This window comes from Gracilinanus agilis, chromosome 1 (genome assembly GCF_016433145.1).
Source record: "Gracilinanus agilis isolate LMUSP501 chromosome 1, AgileGrace, whole genome shotgun sequence".
Lineage (NCBI taxonomy): Eukaryota > Metazoa > Chordata > Mammalia > Didelphimorphia > Didelphidae > Gracilinanus > Gracilinanus agilis.
The window spans coordinates 482830044-482845208 of NC_058130.1; the positions used below are offsets into that span (position 1 = coordinate 482830044).

The 15165-nt window shown below is 33.2% G+C and overlaps 1 protein-coding gene across 3 annotated transcripts in view; it reads left to right on the plus strand.

Moving 5' to 3' along the window:
- Positions 1 to 751: 751 nt before the first annotated feature.
- SNX16 (sorting nexin 16) overlaps positions 752 to 15165 on the plus strand; it is a 32623-nt gene continuing 18209 nt past the window's right edge. Inside the window, exons 1-5 of one of the 3 annotated variants that reach the window (XM_044665815.1) lie at positions 752 to 982; positions 1070 to 1209; positions 6780 to 6866; positions 9289 to 9437; positions 14427 to 14496. In XM_044665815.1, coding sequence (XP_044521750.1) covers positions 835 to 982; positions 1070 to 1209; positions 6780 to 6866; positions 9289 to 9437; positions 14427 to 14496 — 594 coding nt within the window. In that variant the 5' untranslated portion in view covers positions 752 to 834. Of the gene's footprint in view, positions 1210 to 6779; positions 6867 to 9288; positions 9438 to 14426; positions 14497 to 15165 lie in introns of all 3 variants that reach the window. The other 2 variants (XM_044665813.1, XM_044665814.1) reach the window with 2 other exon arrangements.

Consider the following 15165-nt stretch of genomic DNA (forward strand, 5'->3'; position numbering starts at 1 on the left):
TTGCCCAGAGTCTCAGAGCCACTAAGTGACTGAGGCCTGATCAGTTTGAGGCAGTTCAGCTAGTTTGCCTGAGCTTAGTTTGAAATGTGTCATCTGATGTTTGATATATATGTTTATTCATGTGATTACTTAATTACTTTATTATTCCATTAATTGAAAGACAAACACTTGCATTCTCTTTCTTCCCATTTGAGAGTCAGCTGGTTACTGAAAATAAAAAAGTTAATAAAGAAAAGAAAAATAATGGTGTTTGGATAGTTCATAAATATGTATTGAGTTCCAGTATTTTGGTACCAAGGTGGGAGGGAAACTAAATGAAAAGAACTTACCTGTGTTTAGTTTAGAAGAATTAAGCTTTCTTTGGGGGTTTTCTTAATGTGGATTAAATTGGGTAAAAATATTGAGAAAAGCCTAAAAATGAGCAGTGAGGCCTCAAAAGGACAGCATGCACCCACTGGGGAGTGGAGAATGGGAAAGTTATTTGACTTTCCTTTGAACTATGAAATAATCATGCCTTTACAGGTATGAATAAGATCTTACATTTATATAGCACTATAAACCTCAGGTCTTTGGGAGAACCAGGGGAAAGTTTTTCCAAGGTATAATTCCCTAATCAGACAATGAGCTAAAATAATGTGTGTATTTTTTCTGAAAATACAGACCTTTTCAAATTAGTGTTCACTTGATCCCATCTTCACACTTGTTAATGTTCAGTATCTATGTTCTGTCATTTTTAGACATTGAATTCCAAGGAAGAAAACAATGACACCTATATTACTTCCTCTCTAACTGGGTGCAGAAGTTGATAGATTTGCTGCAGTATTCCAGAAAAAAATGGCAACTCCATATGTCCCTGTGCCTATTCCTGTAGGAAATTCTTCATCAAATTTTACAACAAACAGAAGCCAAAGAAGTTCTTCCTTTGGGAGTATTTCAACAAGTTCAAATTCTTCCAAAGGCCAACCAGAAGACTCTAATGTGGGTAGTTACAAAAAGACAACTATGCCTGATCAAATGGATAGCAATTCTTCTATGTGTAGCAGCCCTTTTATTAGGACTAAATTTACAGGTATAGAATCTTCCATTGAATATTCTACTAGGCCAGTAGAAAATGAAGACCAAAGTACAGAATCTGTGAATTGGGAAGAAAGACCTTCTACACCTACTATATTGGGTTATGAGGTGATGGAAGAAAGGGCTAAATTTACTGTAAGTATTGAAAATACTTGAAAGAAAAGAGGGAAAAAATTATTGGGGCCGCCATAAATACCAAGACATTTTCATTTGACTACCCATTTTATTTCCTATGCTATAAAGTTTATTTGCAGGTATACAGTTAAGATGATAATTATCTCAGTGCTTTAAATTCATTACAAAAAAGTTCTAAAATTAGCTGTCTGGACTTTTGGTTTCCATTAAATATAGTACGAATTCTTCTGTTCTGGTAGATGAATTGATCCTGTTGGTTTTCTTTTGTTTGTCCTTGATTTCATTGAACTTTTAAATAAATGATTTCACTAGTGTATCCACTTGATGCAAATGACAACCTCTCCTTGCTTTCTTCCATAAATCTTTCCATTAATCTTCTACAGAGTATTTACCCAATACACCAGAAACCTTCCAGTTTTTGTAATATTTCATGATTACTAGGGAAGCAGTTATCTGTTATCCCTCACTTTTGTTATCATATGATGAGTCCACTTCTTTATGTTCATATGTCCTCAATAATGACTTAATTTAACAGGGTTGCAAACATAAATGAAGATGAACAGGGTTGTAGGGGTTTTTTTTTCCATTTCTTAAAAATTTTTATGAAGAGTCAGTGAAGGAGGTGAGACATAGCATCTGTCAACCTGCTTATGTGTGTCAAAAATTACGTTGCTGCAATAATTATCTATTTGCCATTCATGAAGTCTTCCTTTCCATTGATCTGAATCCTATTTTGCTATGAAAAAGACTACTTTTTACAAGCCATAGATCCCTTTGGTGGCCTGGTAAATCCTGTTGACCTCTTCTCCGAATGGTGTCTATTCCCTACATTAATTCACAATTGAGGTTGGTGCCAATATATAGAGTTGCAATTTTTTTCCCTCATCCAGATTCATGGACCTTATGAAATATTTCCAAGGACTCCAAGTTAAGGATTCCCAGTCTAAAAGAAAGTAATTTACTACAATAGGATTTTCATTGTTACCTCAAATATAAGTTGAAAGAACTCTGAATTTGTTTTCTAGAAACTTTCTCATTTCATTTCTTTAATTGTATTTGATGTGAGCAGATAATTTAGCTGAAGGGACTATTTTCCATTTGTATAATGAAATGTTGTCCTGCCTTTCTAAGATGTAGAATCAGCAAGGATTGGGGTGGGGGTGGGGGGTTGTGGAATCTGTCATCTTTTTTACTTTTGAGTACTAACAGGATGGTTAGACCAGAAGCAGCTAGGTGACTCAGAAATTGAGAGCCAGGCCAAATGATGGGAAATCATGGGTTCAAATCTGGTCTCAGATACTTCCAAGCTGTGTGACCCTGGGCAAATTATTTAACCCATATGCCTAGCCCTTACCACTCTTAAGATGGAAGGTAAGGGTTTAAAAAAAATAAAAAAGGAAGGTTGGACCAACAGGGCAGGAAATCTGGCTTTGGTGAGACAAATTCAGTGTTAATCAGTCTACCCTACCTATCCCATATGATTATTAAAGGACCAAATGAAATAATAAAGATGAGAACACTTTGAGAAAATTTAAGTATGTCTGAATTTAAGATATTTTATACTTGTCTACTACTCACCCAGTGTGACTTTTATCTCTGCCTTTCCATAAATCTTCTACCCAATGTGCTAGAGACTATTTCTCTGGGTGAATGATTTAGTTCCCTGGGTAATATGTCAATTGGTTGATTATTTGGGACAGGATGTCAAATTTTGACTAACCACACTAATATTCATAGCCTAAAAAGAGTGTTAATTCTTTCCTACTTTAATAGCACTCAGCTGCCATCACATAGGAGCTAAAGAGGACTACTTAGCTAGAACCTCAGAACACTACATTGATTTCTGGTTAGGACTTTAGTTAGATTTATATTTTTATATTGTATTTATATGTAAAAGTGAAATCAAGCTATAGCTAAAAATGAAATAAAAGGATGAGAAAAGGGAGTAGAAATGATCAGGAAAACAATTTTTTCCCAATATTTTTACTCATGTGAAGACTAGGGGAAAAAAATTATGAAACTCACAGTTTTACTGCTTAATTTACTATTCCCTTGCTGTTTCCAGAATGAGGGTGTCTCCTATACTTTTGACTCTCTTATGCCAATAAACATTGGACATATGTCATTTGTCCCAAATCTCACCTTATTGGTGACCTCATCTAGCTTAGTTTTTTAACCTGAGGTCTATGAACTTTGAATAATTGATTTCCTTTGTAATTATGTATATTTTATGCATTTGAAAATATTATGAAAAAGGGTTCATAGGCTAAATTTACCACACTACATAAGGTGTCCACGTCACATAAAAGGTCAAGGACTCCTAATCTTATTCACTGAATTAAGTATGCTACATATAGCACTTAAAGCCTTTCCTGTCAAGCCTACATATAGAGTACTGTACAAGAATCCAGGCTTTTCATAAAAAAACATTTTAAGCTTTATCTATATTTATCAACATTTCCCACCATCCATTTATAAGGATAGATTAGAGAAGGATTCTACAGTAAAGTCTTGTAGATTATAAGTAATTAATTGAAAAGGATGCTGTGAAGGAGAGAAAAAAGCAAAGGAGGAAAAACTATAAATATATATATATATGTGCATACTTATTACTACAAATAATAAACTGATCTAAAATTTTGAAATAGGTTTGAAAAACATTACATTTACTTAATAAGGAATAGAAGTTTGGCTATTGGCTCTTTTGGTGCTCCCAAGTATTTGCTTGAAATCTAAGGATACCATGTCAATACTGCAGTAAAAGAAATGAAAATACATGAATCACTACAGTCAAAGTTTTGCCTTCAGCTTGAGAAATATTTTCAATTAAGGTTTTAATTCTTTAGCTAATACATTTTGAGCATTCACAGTGCATAGCATTGCTTTGCTATGAAGGTAGCTTAACAATTTCAAAGTTCTTAGGGAGCCCATAATTTATTTGACATGATAGTCACATAGTCCGGAGACACTTGCATTCCATTCCCGCCTCTGACATTCTGTGACCATATGCAAGTCACCCAGACTCTACCTTAAATCTCATCTATTTGTTGTTTTGTTTGTTTTGGTTTTTAATATTTAAAATAAAGAAGATCTGGAGCTACCTCATCACCTGGCTCCCATTTTAACTACAGTTCAGAATTGTTAGAGATCCAAAGGGTGCCCAAATAATTTAGCTTGTGTTGGTTAAGTAGATGAATAAACTGACTTGGTGTGTTCTCACTTTTCTTCCTCTATCTACTTTCAGTAGAGAAGTTTAGTAGCCCAGAAGAAAGGCTTCCATAATAAAATATGGGGAATTGTAAGTGTTGGAATGGTTATGTTAAGAAAGGCACTACAATGCACATCATAGAATTTAGCACAGCCATTGTGGAAAGCAATTTGGAATTCACAGTGTCAAAAGTATCTTTACCAGAGGTGTCAAACTCAAAGAAAAATGGGGGCCACTAATCTGCATATAAAGATCCATCCACAAATTGGCTTAGTTTTAGAATGCATTCTTATCTTATGTTTTATTTTTATTTTGTTAAATATGTCCCTATTACATTTTAATCTGGTTTGGACAGCATTTTGGAAGTGTTGCTGGCTTTTTGCTCTAACAATTCCACTGCTAGGCTTATGCCTCAAGGGCACAATTGAAAGAGAAAGTCTTCATATGATACTTGTGCGAATTTAATATAAATTATACCTAAATTATTATATAGTCTCCAGAGAATTTTAATCATAACAAACCAGAGTAGTTACTGTTGCATTTTTGAGGTATCAATGACATGAAAATAAAGTAAATCCCTATTGATTAGAGAGTGACTAAAGAAGTATGATGAAAAGAGAAGCATGAAAAGACTTACATGAACTGATGCAAAATGAAGTAAGCAGAGCCAAGAAAATAATATACACAAAATAATACACTTTCTTTTTATGTTGATGGAAAAATATAAACAGAAAAACAACTCCAAAATAATAAAAACGAATGTTGCAGAATTATAAAGAACACTGCAAAGAAAAAATACAAGAAAACACCTCCCTCCACTTCTTTGCAGAGATAGGAGGTTCCAGCTGTTAAACATTTATGATGTCAATTTTGGGGATATATTGATTTAGTTTCACTCATTTTTTTCTGTAATTCCTCTTTTCCTTTAAAAAAATGTTTTTTTATAAGAGAAGGGAGAGGGTACTGGATGTGGCATACAGAAAAAGGCTACAAGGGGAAATCTAGGTGATGTGGAAACTATCAATAAGTGGAAACTATCAATAGAAATATATCTTTTAAAAGAATAAAAGGAGCTCCATGCCAGAAGGGAAAAAAGAATGGGCTAACCCCTTATGTCCTTATAGATGACTCTGGATTAGTAGCTAGAAACAAAGAATACTGTGATTGACAGCATATTAGGAAAGAATTTTTTTCTATGTTCGTGTAACATATACTGTACTTGTTTTTAAACCATTACTTTCTATCTTAGTAACAAGTCTTAAGACAGAAGAGTTAGGCAAATAGGGTTAAGTGATTTACCAGATTTGTGGAGGATCAAATAGTAAGTGTCTGAGGCCAGATTGGAACCCAGGAACTCCTGACCCCAGACCTGGCTCTCTATCCACTGTGCCATCTAGATTCTCCCTGTACTTATTTTTAAAAGACCAGCTGTACTTTGTTTAAAAAAAACAACTTCTCTTAAATACTAATAGTTTCTGAAATTAAGTTTATAAATCTGACTTTTATTTTGTGTACTTGGTGGAATACGTTTGCTTATATTAGCCAGATTTCATTACTGAGTATAACAATACTGTTTTGTAGGTTCAAAAACAATAATTTAGCAAGTATACTTTCTTTCTCTATTTACCAGACTCCAGCTATATTTTAAATATTAAAATGTTTTTTAAAACTTTAAGGTTTGGAAAGTTTTCCTTTCATGGCTGTGCCAAGCCAAACAATTGGTTCTTTTAACATTAATTTTACTTATTTATTATACCCTTACCTTTTGTCTTAGAATCTATATGCAGTATCAGTTCCAAGTCAGAAAAGCAGTAAGGACTAGACAATTGGGGTTAAGTGACTTACCCAGAGTCACATAGCTAGGGCTAGCTAGTATCTGAGTTAAGGCCTCAGGACCTCCGCTCTCCAGACCTGGATCTCTATTCACAAAGCCACCTGCCTTTCTTATCATTAATTTTAAAAGCTTTTTACCTAGAATAATATTCATGTAGAAGTTCACTATTATTTTTGGCTAAATTGATCTTAATTTTTCCTTTTATTTTTTGTTTCGTTAGTAATTTATTGACAAAATGGAAGCAATTAATTAATGACTGACATAAGTAATACATTCGTACTATCATACAGTTTTGTAAGTAGCAGTACTTTATATAGATATGAAAAAAAGTGGTTTTTCCTGAAACTAGATAATTGCTATCAGAGCTGGGACTAGTACTTACATTTCCTCCTCAGTGTTTAATGTCAGAATTTTCTACTAATTTGATTATCAAAGATAACCTTAATATTTTATACTTTTGACATATCTCCTTTCACATCTAAATTTATACTTAGAAATTTCATATTTTTCATACTATTTTATATACAGGTATATAAAGTGCTAATAAGAAGAAGCCCAGAAGAAAGCTGGGTTGTTTTCAGAAGGTATACTGATTTCTCTAGACTGAATGACAAAGTAAGTAATTTGAACTGTTGTGTCTACTGAAACTAACTTTTGACTTTTGCAGTCCTTCAGTTTCTTTAGTTTACTTTTACATTTCTTTTTAATGTTAAGCAAATTTGAGTAAGCCCTTTGCTATGGATGCTTTAATAATGCAGAGCTTCACTTTTGTCTTTATAAGGAAATATATAGTGTTTTCTTTATGTTCTCTCTGCTCATTAGTCTAGCACCACTTCATTTTCACTACAATTTTTTGGCAAAAGAGGCACATTAGAATTGTCCAAAATGACACTAAAACAAGATAAGGCCAATTTTAATAACAACTAGCCTTTTTACCTCTGTTATATTAATACATTTTGCAAGTATAGATTGCTTAGTGCTGAGCACTAATGGAGACTGTAATCCTGAAAAATTCCCTCACTAATTTGAATCTTGTAGAGATAGTCTCAGCATCTACTGCCTTTTAATTCCTTAATTCACATACATTAATATATTGGGTCAGACACTCTTTTTCCCAAATCAGTTCTCTTCATTCACTCCCTCATAACATTTAAAATTACTTGAATAGTTTACTTTTCAGATAAAGAAAAATATCTGTCCACCAAACTTCTAGATTATTTAAAACTGGCAGTTGTGTCATACATACATACCAGGAAAATATTTTTCACTAATTATTATTTCAGAGAAAAGAGATAATTTTGAATGCCAAATTATTTTAGAACCCCTGAAACAGTTACTTAGACTTATCTATCTGAAACTTTTCACAACTGGCTTTAAGATAAATAAAGTTTGTTCTAAGAGGCAATGTTTATAGTGTTTTGGAACATTTATTCCATGTGAAATTTCATTACATTTCCAGGTTTCAGTATTTTAAAGACTGGTAAGTTATGAAGCTAGAATTTTGTCCTGTTGAGGATTTTTATTGAGGAAGAACAAAGTAATTTGTCATTACTAGAAATCTAATATAAAATTGAAGTTTTAATCCTGAGCTTTCCTATGTAGTTGTAATAATTTTATTGAGTCATAACTTGATAAAACTGGCCCAGGTGAAAGCTATTTAATCTTTTCAAATTTATTATCCATTTCTTTTCCCTGGCTTACCCAATATTAAATGTTTAGCTCTTTATTTCTATCCAATTAAGTTAATCTTCATTGTCAGAGAACATTTAATCCTAAGCAAATTCAAGTTTCCAAAGAATTTTAAAGCTAGTTGAGGAAAGATGCTAGTATAATTTTAAAACAGAAAAAAACACTTTCTTTCCTTCTATAGACACATAACATTCATGTTATCAGCTAAATGATAAGGAACTCTAGCAAGATTGCTTGTGTTTTTTCCCTCTTGTAGCATTATGTTGGCTGGTAGGGACTTTAAAGTGCTTCCTATAACTCATAAAGAACTAGGAGATTCTAACCTTGATCCTTTTGGCCACAGATCAAGGGGTCAAGAACCCTTTTTAGTTCTTTTGTTTAAAAAATTAATCAAAAAAATTTTTTTTTAGTTCTTGTGCCCAGCACTTGTGTTTAGCCCCTTTAAAAGATAAAGAAAATATATGACACCTGGCTCTTACCTATAGTAAATTTACTGTATGTTGGGGTAGTAATACATTAAAATAAAATGACAACAAATGAATGGGGGGAAAAGAATAGGATAGGTGGCATAGACTTAAGTACAGAACAATAGGAGATCAGAATAGAGAAGTTTAGAGGAGAAGTTATGAATTCTTTATTTTAAATATCAGCATATTTAAATTTTTTAGTATTGAAGTTAAATAAGACTAATCTTTATCTCCTTCCAGTTATTTTGAGAATTCAGTTTTATAATTATCAAAGCTTTTATAAGTGTGTGCATCCCTCATGTTTGCTTTAGCATGTAATTATTTGCTGAAAATATTAGGAGTTTTGACAGAAAATGAGATGTCACACACCATCTGAAATACAAAATCATAATTTTCAAGGAGTTCATTGGTTTATAGATTTAAAACTGGAAGGGATCTCAAAGGCTACCTTTCATTTTACAGACGAGGACCTTAAGTGATTTTTCCAATTTCACCCAAATAGTGACCATCAAGGGTAATAAGATTTGAACAACCCCATGACCTCTACCCCAGAACCATTCCTTTTTCCACTATATCATCCTGCTTTAAATTTTTTTCTTACATTATATATTCATATCTTTAAATCCTGTAATTTTTTTCATTTACTTTCAATAATTTTTTGCTATGAAGCTCTTATTAGCTTAAGTCATTAATTACATTGTGACTTTTATTATCTAGAAGAAACAAAAGAATTTGTAATTTTTAAATTTTAAATTTTAAATTTTGTATTTAAGCATATTTTGTGTCCTCTCACAGATTAGTCTACATTTATTGCTGATTTTTTAAAAGTCATATTGAATCTTTTCTTAACTCCTTTCTTGGATTATATTCCTTTTCTCCAGTTAAAAGAAATGTTTCCAGGCTTTCGGCTGGCCCTTCCACCAAAACGCTGGTTCAAGGACAACTATAATGCCGATTTCTTAGAAGATAGACAATTGGGACTTCAGGCATTCCTACAGAATTTAGTGGCTCACAAAGACATTGCTAATTGGTATGTGACTTCTTAAATAAAATTTTATTAGACGCAATCTTATATCCAAAAATATCTCAAAGGCTAAATCAAGGAATTTTCAAAGGTTAAAAAATAATGTAGGATTCTAGTAGTCAAGTGTAATATCTGTGTCATTGATAAAAAATTGTTTCTTCCTTTCAGGGAATGAATTTATTTAGTGTTTTCTTTGTGAAAACTCAAAAATAGGAAAGAAAATTACAATGCTCTAGACAATTTATTAAAGTATATAACATTTTTGACAAATTCTAAATGGAAACTTAAAGGATCCACCTTTTTAAATAAAGACTTTGCTTCAATATTTTAATAAAAATTCTAAATTAAAGGAACTTAGTTTTAGTTATAATAGAAGATAAGATATACACTCTGCAAAAGATAAGGCACAAACCAGTTTGAAAGAATATAATTAGAGTGATTTTTTTGTTTTCCCTACAGGTCTCAGTGATGTTACTCATGCTTATTGTTGCTATAAGCCAAAAACTGTAGGTAAAGTTTTGAGATAGAGTGAATATAAACAAAAGTGGAAAATAGTCTTGCAAAAGTGAGGATTTTGAAATTAAAAAGTTTATATCTGATTTCTTTGCTTCTTATCTATAAGTCAAAATGTTGATTAATTAATCTTCTATGTTCCAAGCACTCTGATATAGTCTGAGGAGTCAGAGAAAAAGGTGAAAATAATGCCTGCTCTCAAGGAGCTCATAGTCTAATTTGGAAGACATTTGTATAAAAGTATTAACATGTTACATATAAAAGAAATGCAAGGTAACTTTGGAGGAGATGGCATTAATATCTGTGGGGACCAAAAACAACTTCATGCTTATGCCAAGTCTTTTAAGGAAACCAGAGATTCCGAGAGGTGAAAATGAAGAGGAGGAGGAACATTGAAGACATAGAAACAGAATGCTAATAATAGCATCACAGGGAGACTTTTTAAAAGAATTCCCTACATTAATAAAATCAATGGTCTGGACCCTTCCCTGTCTCAAAAAGTTCAGCTGAATAGGTGTTAGAATGTCAAGGAAAGAAATTTCAAAGGAAGAAATGGACAGAATTTGTTTGATATAGAAATTAAAGGAAAACGGGATATTAGGCCTGAGTAGTCAGAATAGTGATGGCACTGTTGAAGAACTGGAACAAATATCTGTGATGGATATAAAATGTTACTTTTGACCATAATTGTCACATAAAACTACAGAAGGAACTATGAACTTAGAACAATGTTTCACAATAGAATTTTTATGCTCATTAAGTTGGTAACAAATATTATTACCCCTATCTTTGAGAGGAGGGAACACTAGTAATATTAGGAAAAGGGAAACTTAATTATAAGAGTACCAGGAAGTGCTTGAACCCTAAGATAGCATCAACAATTCAAGATTCCCTCTTTTGGGTGTTATTATGATGCAAGTAGATAATGAAACTCTGCATTACCCTCCTTATCTGCAGGAAGTACATAACAGTTCTTTTTATTTTAAAATAAAAGAGTTAAATTACAAAAGTAAAGACTAGTCTTAAAAACTTTCAGGAGTCATTTTTAAAAAGGTCGACCTCATTCATAAGTTTCTTTTTTCTGCTGATTTATAAGATGATATCTAAAGATGGGATCTTCTAATTTTATGTTTCTCATGTCATCTTGACATTTTTTATCTCATTTGGATGCTAGACTAAGTTCTCCCATCTCCTAGCAAGAACTAGATTTGGCTCTGTTTAAGTACAAGAATTTTCAGCCTCTTTTAGAACCTGCTTCTTATCAATAGGGTTTGAGTATGACCCTTAAGAAAAACATATTTGGGGGCAATGAGGTGGCTCAGTAGATTGAGAGCCAGACCAAAGATGGGAGGCCCTAGGTTCAAATCTGGCCTCAGACACTTCCTAGCTGTGTAACCTTGGGCAAGTCACTTAACCCCCATTGCCTAGCCCATACTGCTCTTCCACCTTGGAACCAATACTCATTGATTCGAAGACAGAAGGTAAGGGTTTAAAAACAAGACAAAACACATCTTTAGTTTGTCCCCCATTCACATATATTTCTCTCTTCTCACCTTTCTTCTACTCTCAGATTACTCCCTTGAGCATCATGCCATCCTATGTTGGCCTTGTAGTTTCTTTTGTTCCTCTCAAAATTGTATAAAACTCCTGGCTTTTGATAGCTCCACTCTGACTCTTTAACAGTGGGTGAAAAGGGAAACTTCTCTTTGACTCCAGACTCCACCCTGAACTTAATGCTATTTTGTATTTATAAATGGCAGTTCTGTGTCAAGTACTCTACTATTCACTAGGGTTACAAAAACAAAAGAAAAAAAGGTTACATTCTTCACCTTCAAAGACCATAAACATGTTGCTATCTGCACTAATACAAGGGCGTACCTATATCAATAAGGTAGTGTGGATCTGTTTATTTAAGTTTTGAACTAGTAATGATTGCTGGTATCTATAGCCTACTGTCTTGTAGGAAGACATATTAACATTACATATGTTACCATTTGAGTCTCAACAAGTGTGTGAGGTAGCTATTACAAATATTATTTCTATCTTACAAATAAAGAAACTGGGGCAAGTGATAAGTGATTTGGCAAAGGTAACTTCTGCCTTTTAATAAAGTATTAATTGTAGAATTTCATTTAAAATAACTCTAATGCTTCCTAGGTGTGTAACCCTGGGCAAGTCACCTTCTTCTGCCTTGGAACCATTGTGTTGATTCTATGGCAGAAGGTAAGAGTTTTAAAAAATAAAATAGCTCTGATGAACTAAAATTTTGTCAAAATTGATCATTAACTATTTTTCTAGAGTCTTTGAACCAAAAACTTAGTGATAAGGGGTTAAGACCCAATTGGATATTTCCAATTAGATAGTCAAAAATGAAAATAAAATAGTTCTAAATGTAAAAAAGTGGAAAATATTTGATCTCACATTATTTTTTTTTTTAACCCTTACCCTCTGTCTTAGAATCAGTACTGTGTATTGATAATAAAGCAAAGAGCATTATGCTCTAGGCAGTGGGCACTAAGTGATATGCCCAAGGTCACACAACTAGAAAATTTCTGAGGTCTTGTTTTCAACCAGAACCTCCCATCTGTTGTGGGCCTGGCTCTGAATCCACTGAGCTACCTAGCTGCCCCCAATTTCACATTATTCTTTAGTATCTTATTTGAACTTTTTTAAAAACTGGAGCTGTGATTTTGTTGGCTCAAGAAACATTTCTGATGCTGCTCAACAATTTTTCTGCAACTTAGAAATATTTAACAGTTTTCTAAGGCAGTGGTTGCTAAACATTTTTTATCACAGTCCCCCATCAGTAAAAAAAATTTAAGCATATATTCCCACTAAATATATGCTTTATAAATTATAAAAATGTATTTCTCTGCAGGTAATTATAAAACATTCACATAAAAAAAAATTTAAAGGAAGAGAAAAAGAGGAAATAAAATTTTAATCCTGAAATCAATAAGAATTGCTAGGGCTGGGGGGCAGCTGGAAAGCTCAGTGGATTGAGAACGAGGTCCTAGGTTCAGATCTGGCCTCAGACACTTCCCAGCTGTATGACCCTGGGCAAGTCACTTAACCCCCATTGCTTAGCCCTTACCACTCTTCTGCCTTGGAGCCAATACACAGTATTGACTCCAAGATGGTAGGTAAGGGTTTAAAAAAAAATAGCTGGGCCTTTTGAGTAGGTAAATAATATAGTCTCTCATCTATGTAGAGAATGAATTGGAATGAAGAGATAATTAAGGCATAGAGACCAATTTAGAAGGCTTTTGTAGTTGTGCAAGCAGCAGCTAACTAGGTTCTGAGTCAGGTGGCTGTGTGAGTAAAGAAAAGTAGAGACAAGAGAGATTCATAGAGAATGAATTACAAGATTTGGCAACTACTGTGATTAGATATGTGGAGTGAGCAAGAGAGAGCTATCAAGGGTAACACTAAGGTTGCGATCTTAAGTGACTAAAAGCATTGTGCTACCCTCAATAGAAATAGAAAAGTTCAGAATAGGGGTTGGTTTAGAGAGAAAGATAATGGACTAAGTCCTGCTGTGCATATTGCAATCTATCCATTTGCTTATACTGCCCAACTCTATACCACCCTCAGTTAAAAGAGGGGAACTTCACAGAATCCAGAGCCACCTTCTAAAGGAAACCTACCATAGGCAGAAGTAATCTAAGAGATATGATTGAGAAATTTTCCAATGGCACTTCAATAGCTGCTACTGTGAGGGGCCTCAGTAACATCTAGCTTATAGCTGAGCAATGCCTGGTACAAAAGAAGAGAGATGGGAAGTTGAACAATGGAGATATGGGGCAAGTGGAGAAATGTTGAAGGATAAGTATATCATGACTTGGTGGATAGTCAACCTCAAAATCAGGGTAACAGTTCAAATCTTGTTTCTGACACATTCTGGTTGTTTCCCTGGATAAGTCATTTAAGATGTTACTGCTTTAGGCTATTCTCTCAGATGATAAATTGCAGATCAGTTGTTAATCTTCTTTTATTGAGAGTTTCTTTATTAGGAGCTCCCTACACCTATAAAACCCTAGATCTACAATCATTTGTGTATTTGTTGACTAAGAAAACATATTTGTACAGATTATTGTGCTAGGCACTAAGAAAGTTAAAAAGTTTGAGTGAAGATGATGGTCCCTACAGATGTGTCATTTATAGAGGGATAAGACAAATATAGATGATCCTCAAACATATTTATCAGACAAATGTGTATTGTTACCAAAATGTTCTGTGTGTAGTTTAAGGTGGAAGATTTTCTTATTTTTTTTAGATACCATTATATAAAACATAAGTTAGACTATGTATAAGACTGCTTTTTAGGAGTATGTAATATAATTAATTGCCTGAAATAAAGAAAAATATAATATTGTGTATATATGTGTATGTAAAATATAAATTTGCTATCAGGTCCACTTTTCTGTCTTGTATAGATTTCAGTGTACTCCATCTGATTTGTTTTTCTTTTTCTTTGAAAAGCCTTGCAGTAAGAGAATTTCTTTGTCTGGATGATCCACCAGGTCCATTTGATAGCCTAGAAGAAAGCAGGGTAAGTGCTGTATTATATGTCACATCGAAAAGAATAACAAATAAGTACACTAACCATATTGTTCCTAGGCTGACTTGAAAGATTTGTGATGAAAAACAGAATATTATGATTTTTCAAACTTTATTTTAGTGGTAGTTTTCCATAGAATATATTTACTATTTAAGTCATAGGGCTATTTCATTGAAATGAACATTCATATTGATAATCACAGATCTATTCAAGTATGTAAAGGGTTGCACTTATGTTAAAAAAAATCAACTATACAAGTACAAGATGAAGGGGGACATGGCTAAACTGAATTTCATATAAAAAAAATGTAAGGGTTCTAGGACCCTACAAATTTAATGAGCCTGTTATATAATACAAAGTGTCATTTGTTCTCCAAAAAGCAAATTGGATCTTAAGCTGCAGTATTAAAAGTTGAATGTCAGGAACACAGAAGGGTAGTCCTCTGCCCTGATCACATAAAACCCAACTTAGAATGGCCAATTAATTCCCTATCACTAATTGTGAATCTGAATGACCATATATTGGTGATATTGTGGGAAAGGATTCTTATTTGGGTAAGGCAGATAAGGTCTCTTCCATCTCTTAAAACTACATGATTCTAAATATGAAAATGAATCCTATAATCAATCAGATTTTTTTAAGCATATACGATGTGCCAAA